We start from the raw sequence: 18,295 nt of genomic DNA, 5'->3' as shown, positions 1-18,295 counted from the left end.
TTCATGACCTTAAGGGGAAAAAAGGTCATAACAACTTGTGTTATATGTGTATAACCTTAAGGGGAGAGTTCCAGTATCTTTCTTTGGATTAGTATCTATGTAATGCTGATGTCAAAAAACGAATTGCAAAATATTCTGTTTTTCAGTTTTTTGGCAGTGTATGTAAAATTGGCATTAGGCTTTCTAAGTGTTGGAATTTATCAGTGACACCATCTGGGCTCAGAAGATTTTTAACACAAATTCACTTTCTTTAATAGATATAGAAATTTTTAGGTTATCTGTTTCTTTTTATACTTTGGTAGCTGTTTATGTATTACAGGACATTTGCCTGTTTTTATTTGTCAGAGACGGGTGTAAAGTTGCGTATAATGTTTTCTCAAATTCTTTTAATATCTATCTTACATACTTTTGATTGAATGGCCCCTTTATTGTGAGATGAATTTCATAATACTATTTTTTCTAAAGTTGAATTAGTTACCTTAGCTTTCTTTTGTTTAGTGCTAGCATAGTATATTTTAGCATAGTATATTTTTTCATCCCATTTTTTTTGTGTGTGGTGGGTGGGGGTGGTTCTAGGGATTGAACCCAGGGGCACTCTACTCCAAGCTACATCTTCAGTCCTGTTTTCTTTTCCTTCTTCCTTTTTTTTTTTTTTTTTTTTTAAACAGGGCCTCACTTAGGTTGCTGAGGCTGGCCAGGAACCTGCAGGCTCCTGTTTTAGCCTCCACATACTGAGATTATAGGCATGTGCAACCATGCTGGGCTCCTTACTCCTCATCCATTTTTTTTTTTTTCCAGTACTGGGGATTGAGCCCAGGGACATTTTACCTTTGTGCTACACCCCCAGCCCCATTTTTTATTGTTTATTTTGAAACAGGGTCTCACTAAGGTGCAGAGGGCCTCATTAAGTACCAGAGGCTGACCACGAACCTGGCAATCTTCCTATTTCAGCCTCCCAAGTACTGGGATTACAAGCAAGTGCCACCACATTGAGTTTCCTCATTCTTTTAACCTATTTTTGTCTTCATATTTAAAATGCATTTCTTCTTATTTAAAATGCATTACACCTGCATTTCTTAGCAGGGTAGAATGGTATCTGTGAAGGGCTGAGACAGGAGGATAATAGGTATGCAGCCAGCTTCAGCAACTTAGCAAGGCCGTCAGCAATTTAGTGAGACCCTGTTTCAAAATAAAAAGTAAAATAGGCTGGTATAATAGGGCTAGGGTGTAGCTCAAAGTTTAGAATGCCTCTGTGTTCCATCTCTAATATGACTAAAAAAAAAGCATTTCTTGTAGGCAATTTTAGACAGTTTGCATTTAGCATGATTATTATCATTATGGTTACTTGATTTTCAGTTTGTCCCATCTTTTATTTGTTCTTTGTTTTCTGCTGCCTTTTCTATTGAATAGCTTTTTTTAAAAAAAAATCTCCATTGTTAGCTTATTGGGTGTGACTAGACCTTACCCCTCAGAGAAATGACTTATTTGGCTTATGAAGGGTAGACACTGGGGTCAGTATTTTTTTGGTAGATCTCCAGATTTGCAAGCCATTGATCTAGATGGATTCTATAGATCCTTTCAATTACTAAATGTATGACTTTATATGAGTTATAAAGTTTTCTGATTTTTTAAATTGTAAGTGATTTGTATTAAATAGATAATTTAAGCAACATGATTTTCAAAAATGACTCCCAGTGAAGTTTTTTCCTCATAAACATTTGCAAAGCTCTAAAAACCTGATTGCTTAAATTGTTAACATTATTTACATCCTATTAAAATTTGTGTTATCTTTGTAGTTTCTAGAGAAAAGTAAAACTATGTCAGATCTTTCTCAGTGCATAAAGATTTTTCAGCTTAACATGAATGTGGCTTAGGAAGTCATTTAATACATTTATTTATGTGCCTTTCCACAGGTTTTGGCTCTCACCATGGCAATCTCTCAATTCCGGCTATTTAAAGTTTGTACCTGCCTAGCAACATTATTCTCATTCCTAAAGAGATTAATATGCAGGTAAATAAATTTTATGTTCAAACTGACTTGTTTAATCTCCTAACAGGTTTTGAATTCTTCATAACTTTAGAAATACAGAAAACATTCTGTTTATACAAACTCTTATTTGCAGTATTCATTAGTCTCTAGTATTTAAAAAAATATTTTTCTCTACTTCAGATCTAGAAAGTAAAGTGGTTTTTGTTCTTTCAAATTCTTACATTGTCCATTTAAATAAGATGTTTAATACTGTAGAGTTTCAGAAATAAGCAGACTAACTTTCATCATTATAATCATCACAGAGCTTTTATGTACTATTTTATTATTGAAATGTTTTAAGATGCTTAGGGGAAATTAGGTATATGTATTTTTTATACTGTAATGTCAGTGTTATTTTTGTATTTGTAAAAAAAAAAAAAAAAAGAATACAAAGACAAAAAAAACTTAATAGAGAAGCCCTAAATAAAATAGTTTTATTTGTTTGTTTGTCTCTTAAATAACATTCCACAACATGCAGACTGTCCAGAGCATTTAGTTAATTATTTGGCTTTGGCAGGTCGTCCTCAGATTTCAATTCTTTCTGTCTTCTCACATGACTTGACCCTAGAACTATGACTTCTAAACTATGCTGAGGTGCGTTCTACAAAATTCATAGGGGTTCCATAAAATATTTTAAATTTTCTAGTAAAACAGTGATAAGTTAATATCTGTTGCATACAGCACAGATTTCTTATTCAAGATCATATTTGCAATACTAGATCCTGCAGCATTCCTATACTGAATGTTCTTAATGATTGAGGTACATTTCTGTTTACTTTTATTTTGGGTGACATATCTTTGCAAAATTAGGCTTTTAAATTTAAAATTAAAAGCAAGTACTAAACCAAATTTAGTATGGAACAAAAAAACGAGGGTTTTAGTCTTCAATCTGATTTCAGTGTTTGAGAAGCTATGCATTGTCAAAGAGGCACACATATTACATTATAAATTTTATTCCATTCAAAACAGAAACATTGCATTTTCTTTACATTTATGTCTATTGTTTTGTAGTGGCAACTAAACACTTAGAACTAGTTAATCAGTGGAATTGTTGATATTTCTTTTGGCCTTGGGGTACTGGGAGTAAATAACTGATACACTAAGATAAGTTAGAAGAAAACAGAAGGTAGATGGTAATCAACTATCTTTTTAGTAGATGAGATTTAGAGTTTGTACACAATATTTCTGTTTCTAGTCAGCTATCTTGAGCTTAATCATATGGCCACCTAGCTGCAAGAAAAGCTAGGAAATATAATCTTTGGCTAAATGGCTATTTGATGGCTACTGAAAGTCCAAGAATTAAGTATCATTCAATTTATTGCTAGAAGTAGAGTGGTCTGTATTTAAAAAAAAAAAAATCATCCAGGATATTGCAGTGGGAACAAGTGAATGAACTAGAATAGCAATTATCACTAGAAGAAAAATGTAGGAAGAACTGGAAAATTTAGGTGATGGAATGTTGAAATCTCTCCAGAGACTGTGATTTGGGAAGTAGGAAAAAAAATTTAGGAACTTATGTGCTCAGATCATCTGAGAATGAAGAGTAGTGGCCAGAAATTAACTATGAGGCAGAATAAGAATGAATATTAATTACCAGAAAACGAAAAGAAACATGCTAACAGTTGATGATGACGTATAGGTGTTTTCTTTTTTGCATCTATTCTAAAAATTCTGTGTAGTTTAGAATAAGAAATTGCATTTGATTTAAAAATATTAAGGATTTCCCTGTTATAAGTTTATGTTGTCAGTAAAAATATATTTAGTTTGTATGTTCATTTTTTTTTTTTTTTTGGTTCTAGAGTTTGAACCAAAAGATACTCTACTTCCAAGCTACACTCCCAACCCTTTTCATTTTTTATTTTAAAATAAGGTCTAAGTTGTTGATGGTCTTGCTAAGTTGCTGAGACAGGCTTCAAACCTGTGATCCTGTCTCAGCCTCCTAAATACTGGGATTACAGGCGTGCAACCCGGTGCCAATCTCTATGATCAGTCTTGGAAAAAAACAATCCTTTGTAAGGATAAACTTCTTTTAGTTGTCAAAAAGAACCTAGATAGCCAGACATGTTCGCGCATGCTTGTAATTCTAGTACTTGGGAGGCTGAAGCAGCAGGATCACAGGTTCATGGCCAGCCTCAGCAACTTAACGAGATCTTGTTTCAAAATAAAAGAATAAAGTAGGGCTGGAGGTGTATCTTGGAGGTAGAATGCCTCTGGGTTCTATCTTCAGTACCCCAAGATAAAAAAAAAAAAAAGAACCTAGATCATGTGTTATAAAATACTCAGTTTACGTCAAATTTTGTAAGAGTACAGTAGTTTTCTATTCATCCTTTAAACAACAACAAAAAAAAAACTTCTAAACTTGTAATAAAAATAGCTACCTTTATCAGTTAGCTATAAATAGAAGCTTCATAGATTACTTATCATGAAGCCATAAGAGCTGGGTTTGGTGGTGCTTGTAATCCCAGTACTTGGGAGGCTGAAACAGGAGGCTCGTAGGTTCGTGGCCAGCCTCAGATACTCATTGAGGCGCTCTGCAACTTAGTAAGATCCTGTTTCAAAATAAAGAAAAAAATAGGGCTAGGGGTGTAACTCAGGTAGAATTTCCCTGGGTTCAATCCCCAGTACTGGGGAAAAAAAGGAAGTGAATGATGAGTTATTTATAATAGCTACCAGTTTTTGAAAGTTTGGCTATATAGGAGGCACTAAGTGCTTTAAATATGTCCCTTAATTAAATCATCAACAGCTTCACCAAAGAGTTAAGAAGTTTGAATGCCTGCATTTGATAGATGAGGATACTTAAGCTGAGAAGTTCGGTTAATTCTAACTAGACTCAATAGAAGTAACAGCAGCACAATTCACAATAGCCAAATTATGGAGCCAACCTCGGTGTCCATCAACAGATGAATGGATTACAAAATTGTGGGGTACACATAATGGAATTGTACTCAGCAGTAAAGAACATAATAATGTCATTTTCAGGAAAATAGATTATCTAGAGAGCATTATGTTAAGTGAGATTAGCCAGTCACAGAAAGTGAAGAGTCATATATTTTCTCCCATATGGAAGCTAGGGAATAATTGGGACACCAGAGGGACTTCAGATAATGGAGGAAAAACTCCAGTGGAGCCAGGGAGGTGGTCTAGGAGAAGGAGAGGGGGACTGACGTATGTGCATATGTATGAATACTACTGTTAATCTCAATACCCTGTGTGGGGAAGGAGTGAAAAATGGGGAGACCAGAGGAAAGCACACCAAGCGGTGTGTGTGTGTATGTCACCATTACTATGAACTTCATTATGGTGTGAGACAATAATGCACCAAAAAAAGTATATATAAAAAAGAAAGAGAGAAAGAAAATCACTCTTTACATAGATTCTGCAATCTACATTCTTAACAACTGAGTTATAGTACAACTTAATTAATGTAGTGCTTTTTCTACTAATCCTTGGAACTCAATTAGTTTAGTTCAACCTTACCAAGAAGTTCAGTATGTAAAACATAAAAGCCAAGCCATTCCGCTTGTCATAACATAGGGGACCCAGAGATTCACTCACAGAACCCATAGCATACCGCAGAGCGTGGTTTGAAACCCACCTTGCCTTTTGTTTTTGGCCTTATAATTCTTGTTTGTCTAAAGTTTTGAGTACTAACCTAAAAAGCCTCTGTTTTCCCATTTAAGACTTGAATGATATCCTCAAAATATCTGTCTGATGCCTTTTCTTTTCATCACAGTTTGATAAGTAGTTGTTAAATATTAAAATCAATAATTTAAAAATTGAGAAATACCTTGTTTTATAACTTAAGTTACTGTCATGATCCTTTTCACCTATGCTTATTTTGGTGGTTCTTGAAATAGATTATTTCATGTTTGTTTTAGATCTGGCAGAGGAAGGAAATTAAGTGGAGATCAAATAACTTTGCCAACTACAGTTGATTATTCATCAGTTCCTAAGCAGGTAAATCTTTATTGAGAAATTCAATATGTGTTCCAGGAAAGTATATTTCAAACTGAATTACATACCATTAGTCATATAATTACTTTGATAATCAGAATTTTTTGTTATTCTTATATGTTTCATTTCTAAAATCTTAATTTATTTGATCTTCTCTTTTTTAACTGACATTTTCTATTTTTTTCCAAGTAGTTTTGAGTGTTTGCTATTACTTTTTAGAGCACTTTTATATTTTAAAGTTTTAAATTATTCTAATATTTATATTATTTAAGGATTAATATGTATTAATTAACTTTTGTTGTAAATTGAGATTGATAGATGCTGTGATTCTATATATATTGAGTAATAAATCCTGGGGCCTTTCATAAGCATTTTGAATATTATGGCTGTTTGGGTTTTTTTTAGGGGAAACTGGGGTTTGAATACAGGGACATTCTACTTTTGAAGTACATCTTCAGCTCTATTTTATATTTTATTTTGAAAAGTATCATTAAATTATTAAGGGTCTCAGTAAATTGTTAAAGCTGGGATTATAGGCATGTGCCATCACGCCCAAGTAGAATTTTGAATATGTTTTGGAGCGATTTACCAAATCCTGTAGAGAATGCTGATATTTTGCTTTACCAGGTTAGGCTTGGGTGTAAAAGTTCTATTTCTTTTTCCATGGGCTGTAGTTAAAAAGTCTATTCAATTTTTAAAGCGTTCACTTTTATTTTACATGTGTGCATGTGTGCACAGAGTGGGGAATGAACCCAGTGAAATACTTCTTATGAGTTATACCTCCAGTCCTGTTTTATTTTTATTTTGAAACAGGGTTTCACTGTTACCCTACACTAGCCTCAAACTTGCTATCCTCTTGTCTTAGCCTCCCAAGCCTTGGGATTATATGCATGTACCATTGTACCTGGCTGGTGGTTGTTTGTTTTTTAATGACTAGAACAACAAAATTGAACAGTACCGAATATATCAAAATGTCTAGCCCACAATAAATGTATTTAAACTTTTGATCTAGTTTTGGTATGTAAATTGAACTGTCTGTTTTATTGTGGGTCAAATAATTTTGAAAACCAGTGCTTTAGAAAACCTATATTTTGCCGGGCATGGCAGCACATGCTTGTAATCCCTGTGCTTGGGAGGCTGAGACAGGAGGATCACACAAGTTTGAAGCCAGCCTCAGCTGGCTTAAGAGGCCCTGTTTCCAAATAAAATATAAAATACGTCTGAAAGTGTAGCCCGGAGGTAGAAGGCCCCTGGGTTCCATCCCCAGTAGCACCAAAAATAAAAATAAAAAAGCATATATTTCTTTTTCTCTTCCCCACTTTTTAAAAATATTTTCATCAGTGTATGATAGTTTCTTATTATAATGTAAATCATAGTGATGGTGACACACATGCACACAGCGCTTGGCGGGAAAGCCCATATTTCCAATAAATGATGAATGTCATGTTCATTAGGTTGCCCCTTTGAGCCTGACGGTGTTGATTCATTACATTTAGACAGATGTGGAAGAGTGGACTTCCTGGGATGAAGATGCACCCACAAGTGTAAAGATTGAAGGAGGGAACGGGAATGTGGCAGCACAGCAAAACGCTTTGGAACAGCTGGAACCTGACTATTTTAAGGACATGACACCAACTATAAGGAAAACTCAGAAAGTATGTTACAGATTTATAGTTTGGGTTATTAAACTACTTTTCAGATTCCTATATTTAAAAGTAGGTGTTTACTAGGGGTATAATTAGTATTTATCAGAAATACTATTCTTCATTATCCTATTTTGTTTCCTGTCATGTTAAGTAAGAATTTTATATATTCAAATGACCAAGATATATATCTAGTAAGTTGTATCCCCAAGTGTCTTAGCATTATAGCTAAGCATTTGTTGAAATTTTATTGTATCTCAGATCCTAGATTCCAGTCTCTGCTATGGGAGACTAAGCTGAGTATGGCAACAATTCTAACAAGTTCAGAGTTTGGTGACATCAACAAACTGATAACGTAGTTTCCCATCTTTATAACTATTATAAAACTGATGCCAGAACAGGGTGTGGTGGCCCATGCCTGTAATACTAGTACTGGGAGGCTGACACAGAAGAATCTCAAATTTAAGGCCAGCCTCAGCAACTTGGAAAGACCCTGTTTCAAAATAAAAAATAAAGCAGGCAGGGGGTATAGCTCACTAGTAGAATTCCCTGGTTAAATGCTTAGTAACATAAAACAACAACAATAAAAAACTGATTCACTTAAAATACTTGAAAGTTTAGTGTAATTGTTGGTTTGTGTTAAACATCCTCACTTTAATCTTTTTTGAGTTGAGTATGGAAGATGACTTAAAGTTATTGGGATTTTTTGGAAAAAGCACAGGGGTTGAATATTTTCTTATCTTTTATCAAAATAGTCATATACTTTATTGTTATTATATTATTATGAGTACTAGTAGTAGTAGTAGTAGTAGTAGTAGTAGTAGTAGTAGTATTTTAGTCCTGGAGATTGAACTCAGGGGCGTTCTACCTCTGAGCTAGACCCCCAGCCCTATTTTATTTTTTAGTTGGAAACAGGGTCTCACTAAGTTGCAGAGGGCCTCACTAAGTTACTGAGGCAGGTCATGAACCTTGGATTCTCCTATTTTAGCTTTCCAAGTACCAGGATTACAGGCTTGTGTTATCACACCCCACTGTACTTTATTTTTACTCAAAGAACATAGTGGGGCATATCTTGAAGTCTAAGAGACGGCTATTCCTCCATTACTCTCAGCCAGTTCTACTTCACAGAAGCAGCCATGTAATAATTTTTTATGTTGGATCTTTTTAATGTTTGTCGTCTTATCTCGAATAGTCATATATTGGCATTTCTTGATTTACCAATCACAGACATTGTCCCTTGACATCATACTGTGGCAAATGAGGATTTATTTCGAATTACTCTTACCTTTTTTTCAGCTCCTTCAAATATTATAATGTTATTTCAACCTATACCCTTTTTTTGGAAAAACACATATCTTATTCAAACATGGAAAATAGTATATATACATATATACATACACACACACACACACACACACACACACACACACATATACACATACACACATACGTTCACTTATAAAATGAAAAGATTATTTATTCCATGCTTTCTAATTCAGTTTCTTACCTTCTACCCTAGCCATTTTCAGCTATATATCTTTATATTATCTAGTTTGATAAAATTTAATTCATGTTTTTATATTTTGTTGAGTTGTTCAAATGTTTTAGTACTGAACAAGCATTAATTTTTATATTTTTCAAGGATCTTTTAAGTTTCTTAGTAAATAAATACTTTGTATTGAGGAAGTATATTGCTGTTCCCCATAGGAACTTAGTATATTGTACTAGTGCCTTATTAAATTAACTAGAACTGGAAATGGTTTTAATGAAAGTGAGTATCAAGTGAATATATTTAAAAACTATTGGCCTGGAAGAAATGTATTCATAGATAACCCAAATGTATCATAGATATCATGTTGAGGAATCTGGTTATACTTTGAAGGAGTAAACATGTTATCATGTAATACAATACTAAAAGTATCTTAATTATGCTTTGAAATCTCTTTTTTAATTGGAATATAGCTGGGCATGGTGGTACACACCTGTAATCCCAGTATTTGGGAGGCTGAGACAGGAGGATTGCTGGTTTGAGGTCAACCTCAGTAATTTAGAGAGACTCTTAGCAACTTACGGAGACCCTGTTTCAAAATAAAATATAAAAATGACTGAGAGTATAGCTCAGAGGTAGAATGTCTCAGGTTCAATCCCTAATACCAAAAAAAGAAAGTGAAATACAGTTTTTCTTAGTATGAAAATGTGTAATGAGCTTAGGAATTTGGGTACTCTTTACAAACCACTTTTTGTTATTTTTACATTAAATATTTTTAAAAGAAGACAGCATATTTTAAGTTAATTTAAATGAATTGGGAATTAATTGTCTGTTTTTATATAAGTCTGTATAATATCCCTATAACCTTTTTTCAACTAATTTTTCAGATAATTATTAAAAAGAGAGAACCATTAAATTTTGGTACTCCAGATGGAAACACGGGTTTCTCCAGTAGATTAGCAGCTACACAAGATATGCCTTTTATTCATCAATCTGTAAGTATGTTCATGGAATCTAGAGAAAAACTTGGTTTTGTTTGTGGTTTCTTTAAGAAGAGGAAAAACTAAATTAATCATGATTATATTTCTATAGGACTTTGAAATAGGTTTACAAGTTTGCAAGAAATTAATCTATAGTTTTACCAATGAAAACAGTTTATGAGATTGAAAATTGCATCAGATACTAAGATCAGGCTCCTATTATACATTTGAAAAGTAAAGACAAAATGTGCTATTTAAAAATAAGAACTTAATGCTGGGCATGGTGGCGCACGCTTGTAATCCCCGCGCTTGGGAGGCGGAGACAGGAGGATCGCGCTGGTTCGGAGCCAGCCTCTCTGGCTTAAGAGACTCTGTTTCCACATAAAAATGTTAAAAAATAGGTCTGGGAGTGTAGCCTGTGGGAGTGTATACCGGAGGTAGAAGGGCTTCCAGGAATCCCAGTACCACCAAAAAAATAAATAAATAAAATAAATAAATAAAAATAAGAACTTAGCCTAGCATGGTGGTGCACACTTGTAATCCCAGTACTTGGGAGGCTAAGACAGGAGGATCGCAGGTTCATGGCTCACTGATAGAATCCCCCTGGGTTTAATCCCCAGTAAAACACACACACACACACACACACACACACACACACACACACATATGTGTGTGTGTATACATATACATACATATATGTGTGTGTGTGTGTGTGTGTGTGTGTGTGTATATATTATATATATATATATATAATATATATATATATATAAGAACTTTAAAAGACCACCTCTAAAATGATTAACCTTAACAGCAGGTTAATTTTAAGTGAGCTATGAACTACTTGCCTAGTAGATTACACTTACATTTGACGTACTATTTTATTTAAATGACATTTTTTTTAAAAAGGGAGAAAACAAAGTAGACAACTGAAGTTTTCAACCTTGGAAACATTTCAGAATTTGTTTTAGAATTTTTTTTTAATACACAAATGCCTAGATTCCCCTTCAGACCTAAGCTAAAGCATGCTTTGGTTGCTTGGATATATTAATTATCTGTTGTTTGACAACCTGAATTTAATGACTTAGCACAATATTAAACATTTATTATCTCTCACAGTTTCTGTGTATCCTCAGTCCAGGGTGACTAAGTTGGATGGTTCTGGCTCAGGGTTTTTAATGAGTCTACAATAAGTCATTAGAACGGACCTGTAGGCAGCTGCAGATTTGACTAGGGTTGGAGGATTTATTTCAGAAGTGGTTCTCTTACATGCCTGGCAAATGAATGCTGATTGTTTGCACAAACTTCAGTTCCTTGCCATGATTTTTTTTTTTTTTTTTTTTTTTTTTTTTTTTTTGCGGGTCTGGGGATGGAACCCAGGGGCATTTGACCTCCGAGCTACACCCCCTGCCCTATTACTTATTCTTTTATTTTGAAACTGGGTCTCACTGAGTTGCAGAGGGCCTCACTAAGTAGCTGAGGCTGTCCGCAAACCACGATCCTGCAGGTCTCAGCCTCCCAAACGCTGGAATTACAAGTGTGCGCCACCACGCCCAGCTGCCTTGCCATGAATTTCTTCATGCTGTCACTGCTGACTTTTCCAGAACAGTACTATAGAGTATGTGTGTCCTGAGGCCCCTTCCTCCAGGGGGTCCCTGCTTATTCTTATTTTGCACTGATCAACAACTGTTCCTACACCATAGGCTATGTGCTGATAATACAGTGGTAAGAGCAGACAGGCTCTTTGCCTCAGAAGAATGCATTCTAGTAGGGGAGAGATAATATTAAATAATTATATGCATATAAATGTAATTACAAACTCTGATGTCTTTTATACAGTTACATAATACCATAATGTCATGAGTGGATTATATGTGTGTGTGTGTCTGAATAGCAGCATCATAGTATTTAAATATTTTTACATATCTCAGTTTTAAACATTATTCATTTAAAACTGTTTGATCTATATAGGTAAAGCTGTTTAGTCCTATCCAAAGAATATCAGTTATATATGTTATTCTAATATAGCTCATTGGAAAGTTGTAAATATACAACCACTTACAAAGTTGGGAAGGGGTAAGTAGGGCAGATGGAAAATGTCTCCAGTGCTTTTGTTACTATTCTCCTCCTAAGCAGACAAGGTAAAGCAGCACTGAGTGCATAGTAGAGCATGGTAACCAGCTGGATATTGTTCTCTGTACCAAAAATACATTACCATTCATTCTATAAATCAGATTCTTCTTTTAAACTAAAAATTGTATTTTTCTTCTAAAGTACATCATTTGAATTGTGAGAATTCTTATAATAATATTAACTTTTTCTGTCATCTTTTGTACTTTTCAGTTTATTTTTGGTTTTATGATTTGGTTTAAACATTTTTGATTGGCAAATATATATAGTTTTTATGTAGGCAAGTCTTTTATTCTTTTTCAGCTTTTTCCTTTTTAGTTAGAAGACAGTCTCTACTAAAGACACCACCTTTTGTAAATAATCTTAATTTAAATAGTCAAACACTTAAGTTAGAGAAATAGAGAAATATTGCAAATGGAAATTTTATGAATGAAAATATTTATAATCTAATAACATGAAGAAGAAAAGTTTTATATTATTTCCAAAGAAATTTGAAGTAAAATAAATAATTTTTGGCAATTTTGTCTTCCTTAGCTAGTTTGAAAAAATTAGTGAAGTTAAAAAGAAGGCCAAGCTGGGCTTGGTAGCACACATTTGTAATTCCAGCATTTTGGAGGTTGAGATAGGAGGATCACAGTTCACCGACAACCTCAGCTACTTAGACTCTTTGCAACTCAGTGAGACCCTGCTTCAAAATAAAGAATAAAAAATAGGGCTGGGGGTGTAGCTCAAAGGCAGAATGCCCCTGGGTTCCATTCCAGTACTGCAAAAATAAATAGATAAATAAAAATAAGTAAAACCACAGAATAAGGTCTGGGGGTATAGCTCAGAGGTAAAATGCCCTTGGGTTCAATGTACAGTACTGAAAATATATGGCTTTTCAAGAGTATCATTTATATTTTTTGTTTCAGTAGCTTTAAAAATCCTCCTTTTCTTTGAGTTGCATTCTTTACCTTTAAAATATTTATTAAACAGATAATTAGAAATATTTTAGAAAATTTCAACAGAGGATAATGTTATGTTTATTTTTAATAAAGGAAGAAAACTCAAAACAGTTTATTTTTAGAGGTAAATAATCGAAACAGTATAATCTATTCAGATTGGTACCAGTTATTTTATGCATATTATCACTTCCACATCTAACTAAACATCTCAGTGACCATTTTTCATTGTTTTTTGGAACAAAAAAATGAACTTTTAGAGATTTGACCTGGGAAATAGTGGAAGGTAGTGACCAGTGGAGTATCAGGACAGGGAAAGGAGGCATTAGTTAGAAATAGTATTCCAGTGAAGAAAAATTTTGCCTGATTTCATCATCTTTGCCTAAGATGGAGACACCACCACTGAAAAAAATCTATAGATTATATGCTTTTAAATGAACATGACTGTGCTAGTTTGCAAACTCCTTCTCAGCCCATATTTATTCAGACATTTCTAATTCAGTCCAGAATCAGTCTCTTTTCTCCTTCTCCTTCCTCCTATTGAAGAGAAAAACAGAAAGAAGGAATATTGTAGAATATTGTATTATTATATATTCCAAACTAAGTTAAAAAAAGGTTGAAATTAATATTCCATAAAACATAAAGTAGGAAGAAAGCTGGACTTGCCCAGGACTTTTTAGCACTAAGTTATGTATCGTCAGGAAACCCAGTTCTTTGAAAATTTGAGGCTTAATTATTTGTGCCGCCTCCGCCGCCTCCTCCTCCTCCTCCTCCTCCTCCTTCTTCTTCTTCTTCTTTTTTTTTTTTTTTTTTTTTTGTGGTACTGGAGTTCCTGGAAACCCTTCTACCTCCGGTCTACACTCCCAGACCTATTTTTATATTTTTATTTGGAAACAGGGTCTCTTAAGCCAGCACTGCTGGCTTCGAACCTGTACGATCCTCCTGTCTCTGCCTCCCAAGTACAGGGATTACAAGCGTGTGCCACAACACCTGGCCTTTATTTGTGCCTTCTATAGGACATGGAGATGCTCTTCTTGACTTCTGTTGTGGAGCAGGAATGGCTCTTGACTATCTGAATTTTCCTTTATTTTTTATTATAGTCTGAATTGGGTGACTTAGATACCTGGCAAGAAAATACCAATGCGTGGGAAGAAGAAGAAGATGCAGCCTGGCAAGCAGAGGAAGTTCTGAGGTATCTGAGTGATATTTGCATTACAATCTGAGTAGAACTTGGTTCATTCCCTGTTGTGTTTGAAGTCAAGTCTGTTCTGTCAGATGTTTATTTTTCTTCATTCCTCCTTATCTTAACCTTAGATAATGTGGACTTGTTCTGTAGCTCAAACTGCATATGCTATTTTATTTGATACCAAGAGTTAAAGCATTAATAGGAAGAAAAAATAACTTTTTTGTATGTGTGTGGTACTGGGGATGGAACCCAGGGACATTCTACCTCCGAGTTACACCCCCAGCCCTATTTTTTATTTTGAAGCAGGGTCTCACTGAGTTGCAAAGGGCCTCACTAAGTAGCTGAAGTTGTCCGTGAACAGTGATCCTCCTGTCTCAGCCTCCCAAATGCTGGGATTATAAGAGTGCATCACCACACCCAGCTGGAAATCTTTTACATATATGTGTCCATCATAATGTAAACAGGCTTTTTCCGCTATAAAATATGAGTGACCACGTATATCCTCCTAGATTAGAAGTTATAGTTTTGTTTTCGTTTCCTTATTTGAATGAAAATAACTATTGGAACATTCTACATCAGTACATGAATTTTAATGTCCATTAAAGCCTATGAAATAGATAAGTGATAAGCTGCCCAGCCTACAGAAAAGTAAATACTGTTGTGTAATTACCGTTCTTTGTTTTTGTGAGCATTTAGGGAAATTCAGTTCTTGCTACTTGTGTATTAGGTCAAAGAATAAGAAAATTAATCTTAAAGGTGAGTTTGTAACTATGATCACTAATTAAAAACTCATTTAAATGTATCTTAGTTGTTTTTGCATTTAAAAATTATATAGTAAAATATAGGTTTTGTATTTTAAAATTAAAATGCTTTTTATTATCAAGGTGGGAAATGAATTATCTTTTTTTTTTTTTTTTTTCGTTCTTGGGATAGAACCCAGGGTGATTCTACCTCTAAGCCATATGCCCAGCTCTATTTTTTATTTTTATTTGGAAACAGTTTCATTAGGTTGATGAGAGTCTCAATACTTGCTGAGGCTGTCCTCAAACCTGTGATCATCCTGTCACACTGTCTCAGCCTCCCAAGTATTAGGATCACAAGTGTGCTCCACCTTGCCAGGGTTTTTGTTTTTCCTAATGGATTTTTCTTTTTGTTTCTTTTGCTGGCAAGTTACCTTTAAGAGCCAGCAGAGGGTGCTGCTAAATAGTTGAAAGTTACTGCCTCTTTTTTTTAACTTTTTTTTTTTGAACACGGATGGTGGTCACATTTTAAAATTAAGATAATGACATTTTAATTCTGTTTTTAAAAATAAATCATAGATAAAGAAATGAAAGAACTTTAGAAAATTTTGATTCTAGTGATTATTAGTTTTTACCATAGGAACAGAAAATGAATGACCATTTGTTTGTCTTTCTTAACTGATTATTAGTATCATTAACTACAATGATGTGATAAAGGAAAAAGCTATTCATTATGAATACAGTCATCTTAATGACAGTCTGTAGAATTTATGCAGTGAGTTCACAAGTATAACATTGACTTTACCAAAATCTTCTCTTTTGCATCCTATCCTCTTGCTTCCTAAACAAAGCAAAAATTTTAAAATAAAATATTAATGTTTTACATTATAATACCAGCTTGGGTAGTGAGTCTGTTAGTCGGTAATCATGCTTTATGCTGCACATTGCACAGGTGCAGCCATAGGTGCTAGAGGCTCCTATATGTTACTACTGCCCCTCAAGAAACAGAGCACTATAAAAGCATCTCCATATTCCATCTGATCTTACTCCCAGATTTTCCCCTTTGCCACCTTAAAATACTCTAGTACTATGATCACTATTGTAAAAGAAGAAAATCCTGGTACTTTAAACAATTCCAAGCATGAATTTGACAAGTAGAATATATTTTCACCTGCAGTGATCTCTACATTGCTTTTTGAACATACATTAGTTAATGATATTTATATTTTAGCTAATAAACAGGTCATAGTTTCATTACCTTACTTGTTTATAACCTAATTATAAAGAGCTATAAGAAGCTCTTTATAATTATTTTCCTGTCTCCTTTTTTGCTTCTAATATTGATTTTTAGTGCAAATTTTCTACTTTTCTTGCAAGTAAGCAGTTACTGAAAAGTAGATTTCCTATGGTAAAAGGCAACAGTGCCAAAAATAATTTTCTCTACTTTTTTGAATTAAGGTCTTCATAACTGCCTGTTTGCAATTATAGTTGTGAATAAGAACTCTGTGTGTTGTCTGTGTATACACACACACACAACACACACATACATCCACACATTTTGCTCACTGTAGTCAATTTTAAGTTGTATATATCCTACCATGTATAGATAATACAGTGTGGGTTTTTCTATATGTAACCAGCTTTGTGTGTCTCGTGCTCACTGGTGGCCTACACTTTCCTTCCTTCACCTTGTATACTTGAATTATTTTCTCACTCCCTAACCCTTCAGATTCAGGGCCAACTTATCTTCCTTCTTCTCTCTCCTGTTTCATCATCCCATTCCTACTCCCTATTCCCTACACAAGCCAATTAACATGAACAGAGAAGCTTTTGTGATTCTAGGTCAATGGAATTTGGGAAAGGATAGAGAAGAAATACATATAAAATAGAGTTAGTAAATACCACTCTTCCCCATAATAAAGTTGGTCGAATATTTATTTTAAATAGATTTGTAACTTCTAAGTAGAAAGTATATCTTAAGTTTTTATTTTTATTTTGAGTATGTTCTGTACTACTGAGTTCTTAATATCCTTTAGCTGATTATTTTTAACCATTATAATTACATTAGATTTAATCATCAATATTCAAGCTTTTCTGAATGGCATCTCCAAAAAAGCTATGGTTGATTGATAGTCTTAGTGGAAATAATCGGAGGAAGAAAGATAAAAAGGTGTGGGTTCTTATTTCCTAATCTTAATCCAGTGTCTTTGAGCAAATCATTTAACCTCTATGTCTCATTGTACTTATTTTTAAAATATAAATAATCTTTATTTTGCAATCAAGTTCTAAGCATTAGAGAGAAATACTGTTTTTTAAAATCTTTTAAATTTTCAATGCAATGAGAAAATACGAGACTTTGTTTACTTATGATAGTAAAAAGTTGCTGTTTCTTTCTGGAACTTATTTGCCATTTTTCCTGTGTGGTATTTTCTAAAAGTAAAAATATGAGTATATATATTTTTTTTAGGCAGCAGAAAATAGCAGACAGAGAAAAGAGAGCAGCAGAACAACAAAGGAAGAAAATGGAAAAGGAAGCACAGAGGCTAATGAAAAAGGAACAGAACAAAATTGGTGTGAAGCTTTCATAACAGAAACTCTTCACATGTCACAGTGCCAGTAGGAGAAGTCTGAGCTCCACAACCCACTCACCATTTGTATGACTTTAAGAGTATTTTCGGAATACAAACACGCTGCTTCATTTTAATGCATTCACCGGACCATAAAGGACATCAGGATTCTCCCAAAGTACCTTCAACTCTTAGTGATTGAGACTCAAAAGAACAAAGACTTATGAGACAATATTTTCCTCAACGTGCCCCAAATATAAGACAATTGTTGCTGTAGAGAAATTATTACAAATGGAATATACCGGTACCTCTCAAGCTAGTTTTTCTAGCTAAATAAATGGGTGTAAATAATTTTTTGGTGGGAAAGAACTCTGTTATCTATTATGCTTTCTTTCAGTGTGCATAATTATAAAATACATAATTTTAATATTCTCTTATTTCTATTACTACCTGACCTAAATTAGACCAATTATAGGACTTCAACTTCCTTATTTTTGTTGTCAGAAGCTGATGTTAGCATACATTATCTCTAATTTAAACTGGAATTATTTATGTTTTATACAACCTCAAGGAATTTGATGATTTGGGTTTTCAAAAAAAACATTAAATGCAATAATTTTATTTATAAATATTTGTACA

General features: G+C 33.9%; 1 protein-coding gene across 1 annotated transcript; it reads left to right on the top strand.

Annotated features, from left to right (window-relative positions):
• Positions 1-1,913: 1,913 nt before the first annotated feature.
• On the top strand, positions 1,914-17,677 carry EBAG9 (estrogen receptor binding site associated antigen 9; the record flags this gene model as incomplete). Its single annotated transcript, XM_080695329.1, has 6 exons — positions 1,914-2,011; positions 5,908-5,986; positions 7,480-7,638; positions 10,003-10,110; positions 14,264-14,355; positions 17,557-17,677. Exons 1-6 carry the CDS (start codon positions 1,929-1,931, stop codon positions 17,675-17,677), a joined length of 642 nt encoding a protein of 213 aa, XP_080551455.1. The 5' UTR covers positions 1,914-1,928.
• Positions 17,678-18,295: the final 618 nt, after the last annotated feature.

The sequence above is a fragment of the Muscardinus avellanarius genome (assembly GCF_963383645.1).
Source record: "Muscardinus avellanarius genome assembly, chromosome: 4".
Classification (NCBI taxonomy): Eukaryota; Metazoa; Chordata; class Mammalia; order Rodentia; family Gliridae; genus Muscardinus; species Muscardinus avellanarius.
The sequence above is the reverse complement of the archived record's forward strand: the minus strand, read 5'-3'. Positions and strand labels throughout refer to the sequence as shown.